This window comes from Callionymus lyra, chromosome 3, assembly GCF_982586985.1.
Source record: "Callionymus lyra chromosome 3, fCalLyr1.hap1.1, whole genome shotgun sequence".
NCBI lineage: Eukaryota > Metazoa > Chordata > Actinopteri > Syngnathiformes > Callionymidae > Callionymus > Callionymus lyra.
Genome location: NC_141820.1, coordinates 5208002 through 5228163, shown reverse-complemented (window position 1 = coordinate 5228163; position 20162 = coordinate 5208002). Strand labels below are relative to the sequence as shown.

The following is a 20162-nucleotide window of genomic DNA, read 5'->3' as shown; positions in this document are numbered from 1 at the left end:
TTTTGTACTCTGTGTGTGTGTGTGTGTGTGTGTGTGTGTGTGTGTGTGTGTACATGTACTGATGTGTGTGTGTACTGATGTGTGTGTGTGTGTACATGTACTGATGTGTGTGTGTACTGATGTGTGTGTGTGTGTGTACATGTACTGATGTGTGTGTGTACTGATGTGTGTGTGTACATGTACTGATGTGTGTGTGTACTGATGTGTGTGTGTGTGTGTACATGTACTGATGTGTGTGTGTGTGTGTGTACATGTACTGATGTGTGTGTGTACTGATGTGTGTGTGTGTGTGTACATGTACTGATGTGTGTGTGTGTGTACATGTACTGATGTGTGTGTGTGTACATGTACTGATGTGTGTGTGTGTGTGTGTACATGTACTGATGTGTGTGTGTGTACATGTACTGATGTGTGTGTGTGTACTGAGTTGTGTGTGTGTACATGTACTGATGTGTGTGTGTGTGTACATGTACTGATGTGTGTGAGTGACGTCATCATCGATACACAACTGTCTGTGAAAACAAGTCAGTTTGAATAAAACGACAAAAAAACCTTCTGCACTTAAGTTCGACTTCAAAATAAAAGTACAGGTTTAAGGTCGTTGTTGAACCACGTGACCAGTCGAGACTAGAACTTCTCTAAAATATTCTTGTAACGGAAACGTCAATATATTCCTTTAATATAATTTAAAATACATTTTTTGGAAGATTTAATTCATTATTTACTCACTTGATGCTAAACTTCACGTTCGGAATACTATTTTATTTTGATGTTCAACATTCAAAGACTTAAATATAAAGTCAAGGTAGAAATATGTTTACGCCCGGGCACTTCCTACGTGATGACGTCACATACCGGAAAAAGTCTTTATTAAATGTTTTTTTTTATTTATTATAACAGACCAGAAATTTAACTTAAGTGTTTAATGAGACTTTTTTACCGCACGTTATATATTTTAATTGATTTTGAACATTTTAAAAGCATCCTCTCGATTTCGTCACTTCCTGGTCCGACTGCGCACGTGACTTTTTGACCCAACGGGATGTATCCGGGGTGTGACGACGCCGCTGATTGGCTGAAATGTATTTGATTAAAACAACCCTAGAATAGAAAATAAACCTGGAATTCTCCATAAAAACCAAAAGATTTAAAAACTGAAAAGAAAAATGTTTCATTTTATTTTCAAAATGATTAAGAAAAATAGGGCTGGCATGTGACCCGATTCAGCCAATCAGCGTCCTCGTCACATGGACGCATTCCGTTGTGTGAAAGCAACATTTATTCCTTTAATTTAAATATTAAATGTGTAGTTAAAAGTGTATTTAAGTCGTTCAGTTGGAGTTTCGTTCACTTAAGAACAGAAATAAAAACATTTTAAATAAACGTTCGCGGCCCGTGACGTCATCAAGCAGGAAGTGTCCGGACCGACATGCTCGTGTCACGTGACAAACATCGACCTTTGAACCGCTGGATAAAAGTCATTTCGACGCTAATTCTCAAAAAGATCAACGTTTTCCAGTTTTTGTTTTTATTTACTAATGCAATGGAAATGTCCTTCTGTGTTATTTACACTAATATGTACAAAGTTTCTCCAGCAAACGCTAACAGCCAATCAGGAAACGTCAAACACTGACGTGGATCAAAAATAATTAAAAACTCTTCAGATCAAAAACCAGACAGAAAAAACAAAACAAAAAACAAACCAAAACTTAAAAATGTCCGGATGTTCGTTCATGTCTTTGTATCTAAAATAACATCCGCTAGAAGATTTCACGACAAACTCAAATCACGAGAACATCTCGACGAGTCGCTCCAGCAGAAGAAAACAAATATGGTTTTTGAAAACACGCAATTATGGATTTTATTTATTCACTCATTCAGCAACAATCAGAGCTTCACACGTAAACTGTCGAAGCTGCTTCAGCCTCCAGTGACACAACATCAAATGTACAGTTTTATTAAGTGTTCTTCGCCTCCAGCTTCACCTCCGGCGGCGAACGGCCGATTTTATCTTCCGCTTGGAGAGCGTTTGTGCGTCGGCGGCGTCGGAGACTCTGGGGAAGAAACTCGCGTCACATTCTGAGCAGCTTTGTTTGGTCAACAGTGACATCAGAGTCAGACTCACCCCATACTGAACATTCCAGGGGCTCCAGGCGGTGGCGCCGTGGAGGTATTAGACCGGAAAGCCATCGCACCACCGAACGAGAAGCCTGGAGGAGAAGAAGAAGACTTGAGTAAATGACAGTTTAATTTAATAAAAAGATAAACATGTGAATTTTAATAATATTTATGCCTTCGATTGTTTGATTATAGTTGAAAATTGTTTGATTATAGTTGAAAATTGTTTGATTATAGTTGAAAATTGTTTGATTACAGTTGAAAATTGTTTGATTATAGTTGAAAATTGTTTGATTATAGTTGAAAATTGTTTGATTATAGTTGAAAATTGTTTGATTATAGTTGAAATTGTTTGATTATAGTTGAAAATAGTTTGATTATAGTTGAAATTGTTTGATTATAGTTGAAAATAGTTTGATTATAGTTGAAAATAGTTTGATTATAGTTGAAAATTGTTTGATTAAAGTTGAAAATTGTTTGATTATAGTTGAAAATAGTTTGATTATAGTTGAAAATTGTTTGATTATAGTTGAAAATAGTTTGATTATAGTTGAAAATTGTTTGATTATAGTTGAAAATAGTTTGATTATAGTTGAAAATTGTTTGATTATAGTTGAAAATTGTTTGATTATAGTTGAAAATAGTTTGATTATAGTTGAAAATTGTTTGATTATAGTTGAAAATTGTTTGATTATAGTTGAAAATAGTTTGATTATAGTTGAAAATTGTTTGATTATAGTTGAAAATTGTTGGATTATAGTTGAAAATTGTTTGATTATAATTGGAAATTGTTTGATTATAGTTGAAAATTGTTTGATTATAGTTGAAATTGTTTGATTATAGTTGAAAATTGTTTGATTATAGTTGAAATTGTTTGATTATAATTGGAAATTGTTCGATTATAGTTAATAATTGTTTGATTATAGTTGAAATTGTTTGATTATAATTGGAAATTGTTTGATTATAGTTAATAATTGTTTGATTTTAGTTGAAATTGTTTGATTATAGTTGAAATTGTTTGATTATAGTTGAAAATTGTTGGATTATAGTTGAAAAGTGTTTGATTATAGTTGAAAATTGTTGAAAATTACGAGTATTTGTACTCCAAATTTGCTGATATTATTTAAAGTAGTTTAATGACGTTATTTCTCCGAATATATAAACATATATTTAATGAACTCAGGAAACATTGTGACAGGACTCTACAAAAACGATGACAAACCTGTGTTCGGGGCAGCAGGGGGCGCTGTGGATCCAAAGTTAAAAGAGGGCGCCGGAGTCGCGGCGGCGGCGGCGGCGGCGCCAAACACAAAGGTGGGGGCGGCTGCAGGGGCGGCGGCGGGTTTGCTCTCCTGGTTCTGTCCGAACACGAAGGCGGACGTGGCGACGCTCGCCGACGGCGCCGCTGCCTTGTCCTGACTCTGGCCGAAGACGAAGCCTCCCGGAGGAGCCAACGCCGGGGCCTTCGCCTCCTGGCTCTGACCGAAGGTGAACGCCGGGGCGGAGGAGAGTCCGGAGGAGAGTCCAGAGGAGAGTCCAGAGGAGAGTCCAGAGGAGAGTCCAGAGGAGAGTCCAGAGGAGAGTCCAGAGGAGAGTCCAGAGGAGAGTCCAGAGGAGAGTCCAGAGGAGAGTCCAGAGGAGAGTCCAGAGGAGAGTCCAGAGGAGAGTCCAGAGGAGAGTCCAGAGGAGAGTCCAGAGGAGAGTCCAGAGGAGAGTCCAGAGGAGAGTCCAGAGGAGAGGGCGGGAACCTTGCTCTCCTGGCCGAAGGAGAAGGTCGGGGCGGCGGCGACAGGTGCCTCCTGGTTCTGACCAAAGGAGAAGGATGGAGCTGCAGCCACTTTAGTCTCCGGGGTCTGACCGAACGTAAAAGATGGAGCCGCAGGAGCCGCAGGTTTGCTGTCCGGGGTCTGACCGAAGCTGAAGGTCGGGGCGGCGGCGGCGACGGGCTTGTTGTCCTGGTTCTGTCCAAAAGCGAAGGCCGGAGCAGCAGCAGTGGGTTTATTGTTCTGACCAAAAGTAAAAGCGGGAGCTTCGGCAGCTTTCCTGTCCTGACCCGGGGTGACCGAGGGAGTCCCGGCGTCCTGGGTCTGACCGAAGCTGAAGGTCGGCGCCGCCGCAGACGTGGGTTTGCCGTCCGAGCTCTGCCCGAACGAGAAGGCGGCGCCGGCGGATCCGAACGCCGGGGGTTTGTCGGCGCTGGGCTCCCCGAACACTCCGGGGAACTTGAACCCCGAGGCGGCGCCGTCGCTCAGCGTGACCTCCGACGAGGAGCCGAACTTGAAGGGCGAGGACTCGCCGTCGCTGGACTTGAACCCGGAGAACGCCGGCGCCGAACCCGAGGACCCGAACTTGAAGGGAGCGGCGGAGAAGGAGTCGCTGGAGGCTGCAGAAGAAGAAACAGGACGGAAGAGAAGAAGATCTGGTCAGTACATGTACATGTACACGTAGTAGACGTGCAACAAATATTGAAATACAGTATCAAGTATTTCTTCACGTAAACTTATCAATATTAAGAAGCACTAGATTTTTATTTTGCTTCACATTCAATCAAATCTGACTATTTTTACGCTTGAATTTAATTATATTTTATTAACGTACAGTAGAGTATTGATCAATATTCAACACACCAGAGTCAAGTACTGGACAATACTACACATATATACTTGTTACTACACTATCACAACACCACAGTCAAGTACTGACAATACTACACATATATACTTGTTACTACACTATCACAACACCAGAGTCAAGTACTGACAATACTACACATATATACTTGTTACTACACTATCACAACACCAGAGTCAAGTACTGGACAATACTACACATATATACTTGTTACTACACTATCACAACACCAGAGTCAAGTACTGACAATACTACACATATATACTTGTTACTACACTATCACAACACTAGAGTCAAGTACTGGACAATACTACACATATATACTTGTTACTACACTATCACAACACCAGAGTCAAGTACTGACAATACTACACATATATACTTGTTACTACACTATCACAACACCAGAGTCAAGTACTGGACAATACTACACATATATACTTGTTACTACACTATCACAACACTAGAGTCAAGTACTGGACAATACTACACATATATACTTGTTACTACACTATCACAACACTAGAGTCAAGTACTGGACAATACTACACATATATACTTGTTACTACACTATCACAACACCAGAGTCAAGTACTGGACAATACTACACATATATACTTGTTACTACACTATCACAACACTAGAGTCAAGTACTGGACAATACTACACATATATACTTGTTACTACACTATCACAACACTAGAGTCAAGTACTGGACAATACTACACATATATACTTGTTACTACACTATCACAACACTAGAGTCAAGTACTGGACAATACTACACATACATACTTGTTACTACACTATCACAACACCAGAGTCAAGTACTGGACAGTACTACCCACACAAGTATTTACAATACCTGCTCTGGTACATGGATCACATTCAAGATTGGTCACCTTTGTTCTCCACAGCAGCTCCAGGTTTCAAGCTCTGACACGCGACACACTTCACGTCCACAGCTTTGTTCGCCAACATACACGCGTCGCACTCCCATGAGCCTTCAGTCTTCTTGAACTGGTCTCCGAACCCGAACGCCGGGGCGGGCGTGGACGTCGCTGCGCCTGGCGAGCGAGGAAACCAGTGGTTATCTCACATCGATCGCTGGGTCGTCAGGAGCCGCACCTGGTTTGTTGCTGCAACACGCCACACACTTGCCGTCGCCCGCCTTGTTGACCACCATGCAGCTGTCGCACTCCCATGAGCCCTCGGGCTTCTTGAACACGTCGGCGAAGCTGGACACTGGGGCGCCGCTGGGGGCGAACGGGAGCGCCGACGACGTTCCCGACGACGCTCCTGGCATCAAGAAGAACATGTTGACACACAGTGAGTTGTTGCTCTCTCCATGTCACACCCATGTGGTCACATGATCACATGCGACCAATAACCAGCTCAACTTGTTCGTCCATTTTTTTCTTCTACTCGACATCTGTCAATAGTATGTCTGAGCCTAATTTTACACGTCGTCATTTTGCACAGAAACAAATATTCATCCTCAGAAGTCAGAGATAATAGGAGTGTAAGAAAACATTGATTTATGCAAGTATTGCAATACTTTCTTTCATGATACTCTATTGATATTAAACAGCTCCGTCTTTTTTTATTTGCAATTAATACAGTGTTCATTCTTTTCTTTTTTTTGCAATTAAATGTCTGCAACTTTTGCAATTAGAACGTCCTGTGAGGCTAAAGGAACAATGAGATCCCGGCGATGACTGAGAACGAGAGGATACAGTAAGACCCAGCAGCTTCTAAAGGTGGTGTTTGGACATATTTTTGTTTGAAAACAAATGAAAGCAGTTACGACTTCAAGAGTCATGTGGTCTGTAAATACTACAACACCAGAGTCAAGTACTGGACAATACTACACATATATCCTTGTTACTACACTATCACAACACCAGAGTCAAGTACTGGACAATACTACACATATATCCTTGTTACTACACTATCACAACACCAGAGTCAAGTACTGGACAATACTACACATATATACTTGTTACTACACTATCACAACACCAGAGTCAAGTACTGGACAATACTACACATATATACTTGTTACTACACTATCACAACACCAGAGTCAAGTACTGGACAATACTACACATATATACTTGTTACTACACTATCACAACACCAGAGTCAATTACTGGACAATACTACACATATAAATACTTGTTACTACACTATCACAACACCAGAGTCAAGTACTGGTCAATACTACACATATAAATACTTGTTACTACACTATCACAACACCAGAGTCAAGTACTGGACAATACTACACATATATACTTGTTACTACACATATATACTTGTTACTACACTATACATCATTGACCCTGTATACGCATCAACAGATTATTGTCGATACAAACACCAACAGATATATGAACTTTCGACTTAAAACTTTCTTTATGGGTTTTTTTAAACAACAAAACTAATAACGGTCATCAAAACCATGTCACGGAAAGAAAGATGTCCTCCTCCTCTACTTTGAAATGTTCCTCTACTACTCTTTATAGTTTGAAATGCAATACGTTATGAATACTTGTAACATCTCCACAACACTGACGCATAGGTCTCCTGTACGTCAACGATCCATCTACGAAATTAAATTGTTTTTTATCCTCATTTTCATTCATTATTATGTTATTTTCATTTTGAATTCCGTTGATCCTGCAGCCGTAATAAAAGCCCTCGACAATGGTTCGTCAATTTGTCGGTGAATTCTAACCAAGTTCTTAAGATACAACCACGAGCGTCTGGTTCAACTTCATCCTTCAGGCTTTACAGTCTTTATGAAGACTGAAGACATTTCTTTCAACCGACACTCAGGTCAACATCTACTTCCTGAACAAGCAAGGTAAACACTTGAATATCAGCGAACAAACATGTGACCTCCTTGGCAGGGGTGATAGTATGGGCTAGGCTCCTCACCTGGTTTGGCGCTGGTGCAGGCCACGCACTTGGACACGTCTTCCTTGTTCATCACCATACACGCGTCACACTCCCAGGAACCTTCGGCTTTCTTGAACTTGTCTCCGAACCCGAACAGTGGCGCGCCGGGGGCCGACAACAAGGGTCCCGCTGAGGCCGAAGCACCTGCAGAGTCAACGTCACGACGCGTTAATAAGTGTTCACATAAATCCCATCTTCAGCATCGTGACGCCACACGTTTAGGAGATGAACATGGAGTAAAACCACAGTCTGGAATCTTTGTTTGTTTACGCGATGTCAAACACGACATCTTGCTCATGAGACGCAGCCCTGAAGGGGCCATTTTTACCTCCCGTTTCCATGGTAACAAGCAGGCGTTAATGGATTTTTGTTTTCTGCATCATGATGCCTGGAAACCGCATGTTTGTCAAATTACATTAGAGACGAGCCAAAATATAATCCATGAAAGTGCAAATGGAAACAATGGAACTGATTAAGAAAATTGAAGAGTGGCTTCGTTTTTGTTGAGTTTTTTTTTTTTTTAAACACAGAGTTTGATATTGTAATTCTAATAATTTTGAAATCTTTATTTTTTCCAATCATGCAACACTAAGACGCCGTCACCTGATCGTCTGCGTGTCACATCATTGGCCGACACCTCGATCAAATAGCTCAATACTCTCTCACTCTCGTGGCAACATACAACAAAAATTGGATATTGAATTCAAAAGACTACAAAAATATTGAATTTTGATTCTTTTGAATTCTAAAACGTGAATTTCTACAAAATACATTTTTTAGACGTAGTCTAATATACTATTATATAAAAAAAACCAAACACCAAATTCAACACTGAAAAAAAACCACAACAGTTTTGATTAATAATACAACTTCTCAACATTTTAAATGTTAAATTCAACTATTAATACCGTGATGTCCCGGATTTATTCCCATTAAAACGTTGCTCATATCGTGAAACTCACCAGGCTTGGCGCTGGAACACGCCACACACTTTTTATCGTCCGCCTTGTTCACCACCATGCACGTGTCACACTCCCATGATCCCTCGGCTTTCTTGAACTGCTCCCCGAAGCCGGGCAACCCTTGTGAGGAGGCGGTGGCCGCCGCGCAGACCGTGGACGTGGAAATGGGGGAGACGGGGGCCGTGGGGAGGGAGGCGGTCTTGACGGCGGAGAAGGCCGAGGGCAGGCTGAACGAAGGCTTCATGCCGGTGCCCGGTTTCGCCGTTTCACACGCCACGCACCGGAGCGCGTCGGGTTTGTTTTGAACGAGGCACGTGTCACAGTCCCATGTTCCCGTGGGTTTGGAAAACATAATCCCGAAGTCTGCGTTGGGCGTGCCGCCGTTCGGGATGCCGCCCTTGGTCGCCAGGCCGTGGGAGGAGGAGGCTTTACTGTCCGAGCATTTGGGATTCGCCGCCTTGCAGCAGACGCACTTCGTGTCCGATGGCTTGTTTTGTACTGAGCAAGTGTCGCAGCTCCAGCTTCCCGGAGCCTTGGAGTTGAGGTTTCCGAACCCTGAGGAGGTGGTGGAGGTGAAAGAAGGGACCGAAGGCGGCGAAGTCGAGAGGAGAGTCGAAGCTTTGGGCAAAGAGGACGTGAAACCTGAAGACGAAGGTTTGACGATTAGTTTCCGTTAAGATCATCGTGCACATGTTAACAACTCACCTGGGGATTTAAGAATGTCCATCACACTGCCCTGTTTGAGGGTCTTAGCGGCTCTAAAGGGTCCTTCGAAGTCCTCTGCGCTTTGGGGCGCCGAGTGTTTTACTGTAGAAAGGTAAAAGAGTAAGATGGAAGCAAAAGCCCTGAACAAAAGAGACTTAAGACAGAGATGCTCACCTGCTGTAGGTATGGCTTGGGTCTCATTAACGGGAGCATTAAAATTAAAGTTGGCTACAGGCTGGAACACAGAAGTAAAATGAACTTTAATATCACAGTCCTAATGTTCACAAGAAAGATTGTGTAGAAGATTGTACAGCCAGTTTACATCGATTTACGCTGCATATTTATTAGAAACATTTGCGCTTTTCAGCCTAAAAAGTGCAAAGCGAAAACTGTCGAAGAAAGAAATCCTTTCAAAGTTTACTAGAAAAGTTAAGAATATCGTTTCAAATGTTTGTTTAAAAGGTGAAGAAATGATGTTGAATAATAAGAAGAGACTTTCTACCAGATATTTAGCTTTTTCTATACTTTTCTTCAAATGTAGTTTTGTACATACATATTAGTCTCATCAATGTACATCGTCAGAGACAATTATTTACCAATTGTTTATACTTAGGATGTATTTATTCATCATAATGATGTCTTGTTATGCGAAGACTCAAAAACTGCCTGAAAGTCAGTTTGGTGGATAAATAGTTACATTAGTCGTTAAGACTCCGATTCAGTCGATCGTTCAATTTGTGTCGTGCACATGAAGCGACTCGCGCCTGTGATGGTTGAAAAGGGAAGAATGACTCACAGAAGTTGCTGAAATCAGACCCGGTGGGGCAAAGGTAAAGGTCGCGCTAGTTGAGGTTGACAATTTGGGGGTCTAAGGGAAAACAGAAGCCAGTTGAGCAGAAACTAAACTTTGGGGGAAAATCAAAGTTGAGCAAACAAACCTCGACTGCGTCCTGAGAAAAAGTACAGTCCGATGACTTGAATGCGTTTTCGATAGTCAGAGGCGCGAACGCAGGCGGCGTGGAGAAACGGAAGGACGCGTCCATGGGTGTGGGAGGCTCTTTGATGGGGGCGGGTTCGACGGGCGCCTGGAACACGACACGTTGTTACGATCATGATCGACCCATTGTCTGGATCCACGGATTCTTGAAGGACTCGACAGGTTTACCTTGTTGCCGGACCATCCACCCTGACGATGACGAGTGCTCGCCCTCTTCATCTTCCCTCCTCCTGCACTCGGAGTATACGTGTGGGGAAGAGAGACGGCAGGAATACTGGACTTGATTGTGCTGGGAAAGGAAACGTACATCATTATGAATTCAGAGATCTTGAGAAAATACAGTAGTGGGAGTAATAATGAGGGTTCGGTTTGAAACCTCAAACTGCTAAACCGTTACCATCGTGTGACTAAACTAAACAATTACGCCAAAGAATCAAGTTCTTCTGCGTGAACATGATTTCTTGTAGGGCTGAACGATTAGGGAAAAATTACCTAAATATTGCAATTATACTGTTTGTTTTTTTTAAATGCATTTTTCCTCCAACATAATGAATAATTAACTTTACAGTAAAATGTAGTTGTGATTAAGATAAAGATAGAGTGATGAAGGCATTTTTAAGATGACGGCAAATTAAGCCTATATTGAAATAAACGGATGTTTATTTAATTACAGTTTTAGACAAACTTGTATAACTTGCCTTGTCAATCACTGTAAATACCTTAAGAACTCCCACAACATCTTGCTTAAAGTTCTTTCGTAAACATTTATATTAACCAGTCAATATTAAATCGCACAAACTTGCTCAATTGCTCTCGTAACTCTGTCATAAACAGGTGCATCTCCTGTAATGCAAAAATAATATATTGTACAATTTCAATACTGTATATAGTTGATAACCTGTTCAAGGTAATCAAGTGGTTTGGACTAGCACGCGCACACACACACACACAAAGACACAAACACACCAGCAACACACGTGCGCACACACATACACGCCAGCAGCACGTCTTAACACACATTTACGAAGCGATGTCAGGATATGAACGTGTTGAAAACACTTAAGTCTGGTTCTTTCATTCATCTGAGCTGCCATCGTCATATTAGAGGTGTTGTTCCTGTGTCATCACTACTGAGTGTGTTGTTCTGAATTGCAGTCGTATGGAGTTATGAAGAGTTTGGTCGTTACTTCGATACCACATGTTGTTCCATGTTGTTGAGACACCGTTAGCAGAAATTCAATAAAATCACAACCCATGCCATATGAAAATCATGCTTTTAACCGCAAATGCAATAAATCGTTCAATTCAACCCATATATCCTTGTGCGTCTTCAGATAGCTTTTCAAACATTAATACATGTGATCACAATCTGACACACACATCAATGGATACCATTTAAACTGATAATTATCATCATTGACTGAAGCTAAAAATAAAACGCCAAAAACAATCAAACAAAATGGAAAGAACTGAAAAATACCTTCCAGGTGGTTCTGTGGTTACTTCAGGTTGTACAAGCGGCAATGATTTGGGGAGCTGGACAAAAACAAAACAGTAGAGTGATTATTGGACTCATTTCTCTGTGAAACTAATGCAACTCACCTTTTCGTGGGTCAACGAGGGCCTCGTGGACAGAGAACTGTTGAACGTGGTCAACTTAGGAGTGGGAATGTGTTTAACAACTGGTGACAAGGAGGGCGCCAGCTAGAGTGAACACAAACAACCATCAGACAATTACGACGAAGGCTGCACGGACGACAAATGTATACACGTATATTTGAAACTATATTTATACACGATGATGGATGGGTTGAACTTTTAGTCAACAAGTCTGGAAATAAATCAACAATAAACGGGTGGATGAGGGACAGACCGGAAGAAACACAACCTCCATTAATATCTCCACTTCTCACACGTGATGATGCATTCAGTGACACAGGATTACTTTACTGCGTTCAGGTAGTATTTCCTGTAACTTGTCTTAACTTAAATGAACATACAGAAGACCCACGCGCCGTCTAGCAATTGCAATTTGTTATTCCTTTAATTTACAACTTTCAGTTTTATATTGTGTCATTTATTTTACTTTAAAAGGTTGTTGTTTTTAATACAGTGTTGTACAGTTTTATTGTTGTTATTTGATGTTTCAGTGATCAATACAAGTAGTTACTTCTCGGTTAATACAAGTTGATAGTGAATGAAGACGCCGATCGGTGCAGCAATATTAACAACAGCTCTGATCTCATGTACACTGACGTGAACTGGAGGCCAGACTGGCTCAGACACACAAAGACCCTTTGACGGGTGTTCACAGCCGTTTCCACACAGCAACAACTTGAAGAAAAGCACACACTAGAAACACAGTCCATGAGCAGCAGCAGATGTTCTACGATCACAAACAGCTGCATGACATGGACACAATTATTTATTTTTTTTTTCAAACTCTTACCGGTTTGTTTCTCGCCTGGAAACGTAGAAAACCATGATTTGTGGCGTCTAGAGACTGAAAGGACAACACGACAACAATTAGGGCCACAAAGTTGAATGGATACGTTCACGTCTTCTGAAGAACAGTCGACTTACTGGGGACATGGGTGATTGAGATGCTGATGGGATTCTCTTGGCATCCTGTCAATCAAAAGGAATAGATTCACCCCCAAAACATTAAATCGACACTTGCTACACAGTTGGAATAGATAATAAATAGGATGAAATTGATTGAGGGAAAAATCATTTGTTGAATTTAACTCATTATGAAGAAGAATGAAACCAGTCATACTGGTCCACGAGTGATGACACACAGCAAATATAGAATAACTAATATAGTAGGAGAAATGGCTAATAGTATCAATTGGTCATCATTTTAAATCATGATAAAGTAAGTCTTCTTAGTGGAAGACAAAATCCAAGTTAAAGATTAAAGCGTAGAACAAGACTATTTGTTTCTTCAATTCAAATTGACATTGTGATTTAATACAAAACAATCCCAGCGATCCTAAAAAAAATGTACTTCACCAACTCTACACTAGGTGGCAGCAGAAACAATAGCAGACGGAGACGAAAGCATCTCTCACCATTTTTCTCTTTTTGTTGCTTATATCAAAAAGTGAAGAAATGTATTTACAAATTGGGGCGTACTCCAATCTGTGCGATAATTAAAATCAGCTGATTATTCCAGCCGTTTTGTGCTTCATCTTTTAATGTTTGGATTGTACAATTCAAAAGTTAAATAAAGATATTTTATTCAAATTGATTTAGGCATCAATCAATCAACTCATCCTAATATATAGGCCTGGTCGACAGTGAAGTGTTATATCAAATGATAAAAAAGAAAAAGTCAAACTGAATTGCAATCATTATATTGGTAATAGACAAACAAGCTTTGATTGATTAATACTCACAGCTAACGGACTGGACATTTGTTCCAAGGACTGCAGGAATCGCTTGGCGGTGGCGCTGGTCACCCCGCACGGCTGAGCAGAAGCTGGCCTGATCTTCACCAGTTTTCTAATCGGAGCCTTAAAAGACATTTAGCGGTAGAACAAATGAGTAACGCAACAGTGGCTCATCTTAAGATGATCTTTAGACACGAGGACCATGATCTGTGGCACAGCAGCGTTACATACCTGGTACGGTGTGTCAGCACGAGAGCGACAACTGGCGGCAGCTCCTCCATACGTCGTCTTGCCTCGATAAAACGGCGAGTCTCCCAGCTGCCTCGAGTTCGCGGTGCTTTTTAAAAGCGACTGAAACCAAGAAAAGGATCCATCATACAAATACCATTTCAGAGTGTTAGAGTTAATACATTGGTGTTCGAACGGCTCTACTGATCCTGAACATGATGACGATGAAAGCCTTGAATTCTAATCAACCTGAGCCAGACGTATAAAAGCATCAGCCTCATGCTACACTAAAACAAACGTCATCTAAACACGGTTCTACACATAACATTACTTGCATATCAAATTATTGTGAAAGCAGAACTGTAAATGATGCCAAATAAATTCCCCATTTTACAGCCAAATATCAACTATTGTGTCCATCAGCCTCTTTAGGAGATGCAAACTACAGCATCCTGGATGAGCGGGAACTGTTATAATAATAGTTTGATACGTAAACCATCAGGCCACAGCATTCACAGTGAAGAACTGGTCCATTAAAAATGTTCCTCAAATGAAGCGTGAACACTCACGTTATGTGGACTCCCAAACACGGACACGTTGAACGAAGGTTTCCGTGAACTTGCAGGGGAAAATAAAGGCGCAGAGCTGCTCCTGTCCATGTCCAGCCTTCGTTGCGGGCTTAGAGGAGGTTTAGGAGCAGGAACATCTGCAAAGACACTTCAGGGGTCAGACATGTAGCAGAGAAGAAGCTTTCACATCAATGCTCTTCAAACCGTGAAGGTCTTTCTAGAGATAAATCAGTTATATGACTTTGTCAAGTACGAGAATGACTGAATGTCTACCATCTACCTGGGCATGAATTAATACAGAAAATAAAAATATATATATACACGTTTGGATCAATGCATACAGATGCTATGTTACTCTAAAATCCTTTTTTTAATGACACTTAAACACATATGGAATACAACAAGCAATCTGACATTTTAACAACCGTTTCTGAATAAAAACCTCCGAGAGCCTGATCAACACGATCTGGATCTTATAATCCATGTGTTTGTGTCGTTTACACTATTGTTACAGTATATTTCGTGTCTAAACAAGAAGGATGTGTCTCGCCTGCAGTTCATACAAAACTCTGCAGCCAGAATTCTGAGCTGCTCTAGTAGAAGAACTCACATTTCTCCTTCAAACTCTTCACTTGCTGCTCTAGTAGAAGAACTCACATTTCTCCTTCAAACTCTTCACTGGCTGCTCTAGTAGAAGAACTCACATTTCTCCTTCAAACTCTTCACTGGCTGCTCTAGTAGAAGAACTCACATTTCTCCTTCAAACTCTTCACTGGCTGCTCTAGTAGAAGAACTCACATATCTCCTTCAAACTCTTCACTGGCTGCTCTAGTAGAAGAACTCACATTTCTCCTTCAAACTCTTCACTGGCTGCCAGTTTCTTTCAGGATCATTTTTAAATTCTGATTCTTACTTTCAGATCTATTCATGGTCAGACCTTCCATCAGTGATCTGATCCAGACTTACACCCCAGCTCGGGCTCTGAGGTCTGTGGATCAGAATCTTCTGATGGTTCCCGAACAGAAATCCTTCCAGACTGTTGCTCCTAAGCTTTGATAAGACCTTCCTCTGTGTTTGATGATCTACTGACTCCTTCAAGAAACATCTTAAGACGTTTTTATACAGTGTTTGTCTTACGTGCCTTCACCTTTTAAAGCATGCATTTTAGCTGTATATTGTTTTTGTTTGTTAAAGCGCTTCGTGACCCTGGTCTGGAAACACCTTTACAAATAACCTTTACTTTACCTACTTCTCCTTGCTATGAGCCCAACATAGACACTTATATTATTTGTAAACATTTTTTCTGATCAATGTCTAAAAAAAATCTCATTGGGTTTACTCTTGTTAGCAATTTGTTGGAGATCAAATTTACTTTCAGACTCACGCTACCATCATTACCTTTGTCAGAATCCCGAGAGGAGAAGCCACTGGTGGTGGAAATGTTGTCGTCTTCGTGCTGCGAAATGCTGTCCTTCATCTCTTTGATAGGACTGGGACTCAACTCTTTGTTAAAGAAGGGGCCTGGGGCTGCAGACGTGGAGGGCTGCTGGAAATAGTTGTGGCTTTCAACGACCGGGGTGGAGATCTCCAGCGGCGAAAAATGAAGTCGGCTTGAGCGGCTGAGAGGTGGTCGCGACAGCACGTGCTCTTGAAATCGGTAGATTGTACTAGTTGTGGGGGGGTCTGTGCAAAAAAGACAAAAAGCCACATGAGTTTAAAAAAAAAACATTTTCTGAAGGAGATGCAATTAAGGGAAAAACTTAACAATTTAGACGATACAAGCACAAACTTAATTCCTCACCTGCAACACTTGTTCGAGGTTCTGGTATAGTGAATCTATTATGAGAGGGAGGTTCCGTCTCATCAATATTGTGGGGACGAGGCTGGCAGTTCTGCGCAGGATGTCCTTCTACAGGGGAGCCTCCGTTTTCAAAAAAGTTTTTAAGCCAACGAGGAACGATTCCTTTAACTGTATCTTTCATCATATTCATGAGCGTGTGCTGTGGCTGAGGAAAAGGGCAGACAAAGAAAATTAATCATGACTGGTTTATACAAACATTGAAGTATGACAGCAAAACACAGTATGTGTGGAGTACCAGCCACAGATCATGGGGGACTTTGTTAACATATATGGGTAAACAGAAACGGCACCTCAGAATCCCTTTGCTGTTGTGAGATTATTAGCGTATTGACACTTTGTTTGTTTTGCAGTTCAATCATTATTTGAGAAGCAATACATGTTATTAACTCACACGGGTAAATATAACAAAGCAGGTTCAAATTGATTCATGCAAGGCCACCTTCAGAACTTCAAACACCTGAACCAGCCTTCTACTTCTGTGGACTTTCATATAGACTAAGCAAACCATCTGTGTTTTGAGCAGATAAAGCAGTTAGGAGCGACATTTTCCCAGCTTCAGACATGAAGCACTGACTCAGCAATCTGCCTATCTACTTTAACAGACATTTCAAAACTCCACAAACCATTTTCGCTCACTGTTATCATACAAAAAATTTTGTTTGCTCAAGTGCTCGTTCATCTGGCTGACAATTTACTGCAATATTAAAAAGACAATGTGTAGCCTTTTTGAACGTCTCACCCACAGAAGAAGCACAACTGCTCCTTCCCAGATGCAACACTAATAGACTCAGGGACTCATTCATTTCTTGTGCTATTAGATGGTTTAATTATGAGTTTGGGGGCAGAAGTGGAGCGAAAAGATGATTCTATTCCATGTAAATCTTTATCTTTAGACTTAGATTGTGTAATCTTGCACTTTCTTTTTATATAAACTTTGTTCTCGTCTGTGTTGTCGTGTGCTGGAAAAACAATTTCCCAAAGGAGACCTCCAGAGGGATCAATAAAGTTTTCTCCATCTATCCAACTCCTTGAATGTTAAAAAATGAGTTAGAAATCTATAACCTGAATACCGGTGTCTAGTTACCAGTTTATAGTGCAGTTCAATCTAGCAATAAAGAAAATTAACATATATGCATTTGAACAAAACCCTAACTCTGAATTAGGCTGAGCAGCTTCTAGATATTTAAATAAAAATAATAACCATCAATTGCTTTACAACAAATTTAGTTTGTGTGCGTGAATTATTTGAACAGAACACGAACATGCATTAAGTTAAATTAAATATAAACACAAGTTAGAATATACAGGGTTAAGCCCCTGAAAGTAGGGAATAATCAACTGTGATTGCAGAAATATTGCTACATCCCTACATTTGCCACGGGTGACACAAGCAAGGATGCCGACATCAATCATTCACTTCATAATAAGGATCGCTGGATCATAACGCTTCTCTTCAGAGATGCTCCGACTTCTCATAGTTACATAGAAATAGAAATAATAATATAATAATATAAATACATTTGTATTCAGCTGCACTTTCCCAAGGGCACGCATAACTGACATGTGTGAGAGGTAATCACATAAAAATATTTTGTTAACCTTGCGTTACATATTATTTTTTGTCTGAAACCTCTCAAATATCTGTGAAGAAGTTAATAATATACCTGCCGTTTGAGATTATAACAAAAGATGTGGAGATGTTGCCAGATACGAGAGTTCCTATTTGGACTTTATAGTTTAGTCAATAGATATAAATCATTTGTTTTTAATAAAATTAAATGCAAGAGCTAATCAATTCAGTGCTTGTTTTAAATAAAAATACAGACAGACATCACCCCATTATATTGAAATAGATTTTCAATGTCCAAATAGACGGTCGAGACCCTCAACTGTCTGAAGTTCTCTGATGTGTGCATGCATTTTATTATCTTTAAATAATCAAAGGATTATTTATTTTGAAGTTGCATTATTACACTTTGCATATTATTTTCGCAGACATGAAGAAGATTAAATGAAATATCTTAAGGTTCGTCATAGCACACGGTAAATACAAACAAATCTGTGCCGATTATAAATAAGACATTTAGTTAGTGGAGGGACGCGTCAACATGAATTGACCCACTTTTGCAGACCTGCCATGTCCAAAGGTAAATAAAACAGTCACTTATATCTAACCAGGTGATAACAAGCAGCGACTCAACCACATGTGCTGCCGGTGCTTTTGCGCAATTCAACTCCTGCCGCCCAAATTAACGCTAAAAAATACAGGACCAGGACCACAAGACTAGTTAGGAGCAGTGTCGCAAGTCAAGTCAAAGTGTAAAGTTACGTTTAGCTCATTGTCCTGCGCGTTAACTTTCTGTACTTTAGCAACAAGGACAACAATGATAGCTGCACCGCGTTAGCATGTTAGCTGACGTTAGCTACAGTTGCAGACTTCCTAGCTGCACGTCAACTTGGCCAGGAGCTAACTGCGGAATAAAAACAATATTTGGGAATGCCAACAGACGACACGGCACGAGTGCGGGGCTCGGTGGCATAACATAGAGTTGAAACCCTGATCTGCGCGGTTAGTGGAGCTGTCAGGTGCGTTTGCTCGGCTAACTCTGTGGCGTCTCATGGACACGCTAGCAACGCATGGAGGCCACAGGCGCTACCACTAGGCCTCAAACTGTCTCCAACTACACAACAACAACAACAGCTACACCGACACGACACCTCGGCGATAGTTGGCTTCGCTCCGACGACTCGAAGATGACTTACTCGATTGCGCCTGTCATACGGAGCGTCTTTAACAACTCTCCTGGTTCTGATTTTCCCTCCATCGCTGTGCGCCATGACTGTTGCGTCTGTGAGTTTGGGCGCCGGATGAAGCTCCGAGCCGCTGTTCTTTGTTTTTAATACTTGTTGCCAATTCGCCTTTGATGCGCAACACAGCCATCTAGTGGACAGGAGTAGCTACTAGAAGTAGTATTTCAGTGCAATTCGTTTATTTTCTACCGAGTATTCTCGTATCTATTGAGGAGAAAAAGAAAATGTATGAAACCATAAATACAATATTCAATTATTTATTGATGAAATATCTTTATTTATATATATTCTTCCCCAATTGTAGAAATTGAAGTAGTCACAGCAGTTAACAAAAAGATAAAACATACATACACGTATATTACACTTATTAAAAATAAGAAAACAATTATACAAATAATATATGATACATCAAAATAAATCAATAAATAAAGTAAGTAAGTAATAGTTATTTGTAAAGCACCTTTCTAGACCAGGGTCACAAAGGGTTTGAACAATCAAAAAACAATACACAGTTTAAAATACCTACAAATGTAAAAACTGTAAAATGACAACATAAGACAAACACAATATGGCGATAAAATAAGAAAAGAAAAAGAAAATATTGATATAAGTGACATTTCTATTACAGTGTTCTATTGTCATTATTACTTTTTCTCTTGAACCCGATTCAGTTTTTATGTTTCGCTGTTTGACATTTTCTTTAACCCTTGTGTTGGGTTCAGGTGAACGACCTTCGCCACTGCATATGTATTTAGGGAAGAAAGGAATAATGTATTATTATTATTATTATTATTATTCATTTTCTACCGCTTTATCCCTTGTGTCTCAGGAGCACACACAGACACACAACCACTCATACAGAGGTTGAGTTTTCAATCAACCTCTGTATGTTTTTGGACTGTGGGAGGAAACCAGAGTGCC

At 40.5% G+C, this 20162-nt stretch overlaps 1 protein-coding gene across 1 annotated transcript; it reads right to left on the bottom strand.

Moving 5' to 3' along the window:
• Window positions 1-1511: 1511 nt before the first annotated feature.
• Window positions 1512-19326, bottom strand: nup153 (nucleoporin 153). Its single transcript, XM_087786220.1, has 22 exons — window positions 19194-19326; window positions 16371-16575; window positions 15968-16252; window positions 14570-14706; window positions 14004-14123; window positions 13779-13895; window positions 12961-13005; window positions 12827-12880; window positions 11980-12081; window positions 11858-11913; window positions 10546-10666; window positions 10319-10465; window positions 10177-10248; window positions 9555-9615; window positions 9381-9482; window positions 8676-9317; window positions 7693-7857; window positions 5878-6048; window positions 5652-5816; window positions 3341-4501; window positions 2126-2210; window positions 1512-2054 (listed from the first exon to the last, which is right to left on the bottom strand). The coding sequence occupies exons 1-22, from the start codon at window positions 19266-19268 to the stop codon at window positions 1982-1984; spliced, it is 4161 nt and encodes a 1386-aa protein (XP_087642346.1). The 5' UTR covers window positions 19269-19326; the 3' UTR covers window positions 1512-1981.
• Between the last annotated feature and the right edge of the window lie 836 nt (window positions 19327-20162).

What these genes read in the sequence shown, in the direction of transcription:
- nup153 (XM_087786220.1), bottom strand. Translation starts at nt 19,268, where the DNA reads ATGGCGCACAGCGATGGAGGGAAAATCAGAACCAGGAGAGTTGTTAAA. An exon ending in ACCTCGAACAAGTGTTGCAG is followed by an intron (nt 16,253 to 16,370) that starts GTGAGGAATTAA and finishes TTTTTTGCACAG; the next exon opens with ACCCCCCCACAACTAGTACA. An exon ending in ACCACAGAACCACCTGGAAG is followed by an intron (nt 10,667 to 11,857) that starts GTATTTTTCAGT and finishes TTCCTTTCCCAG; the next exon opens with CACAATCAAGTCCAGTATTC.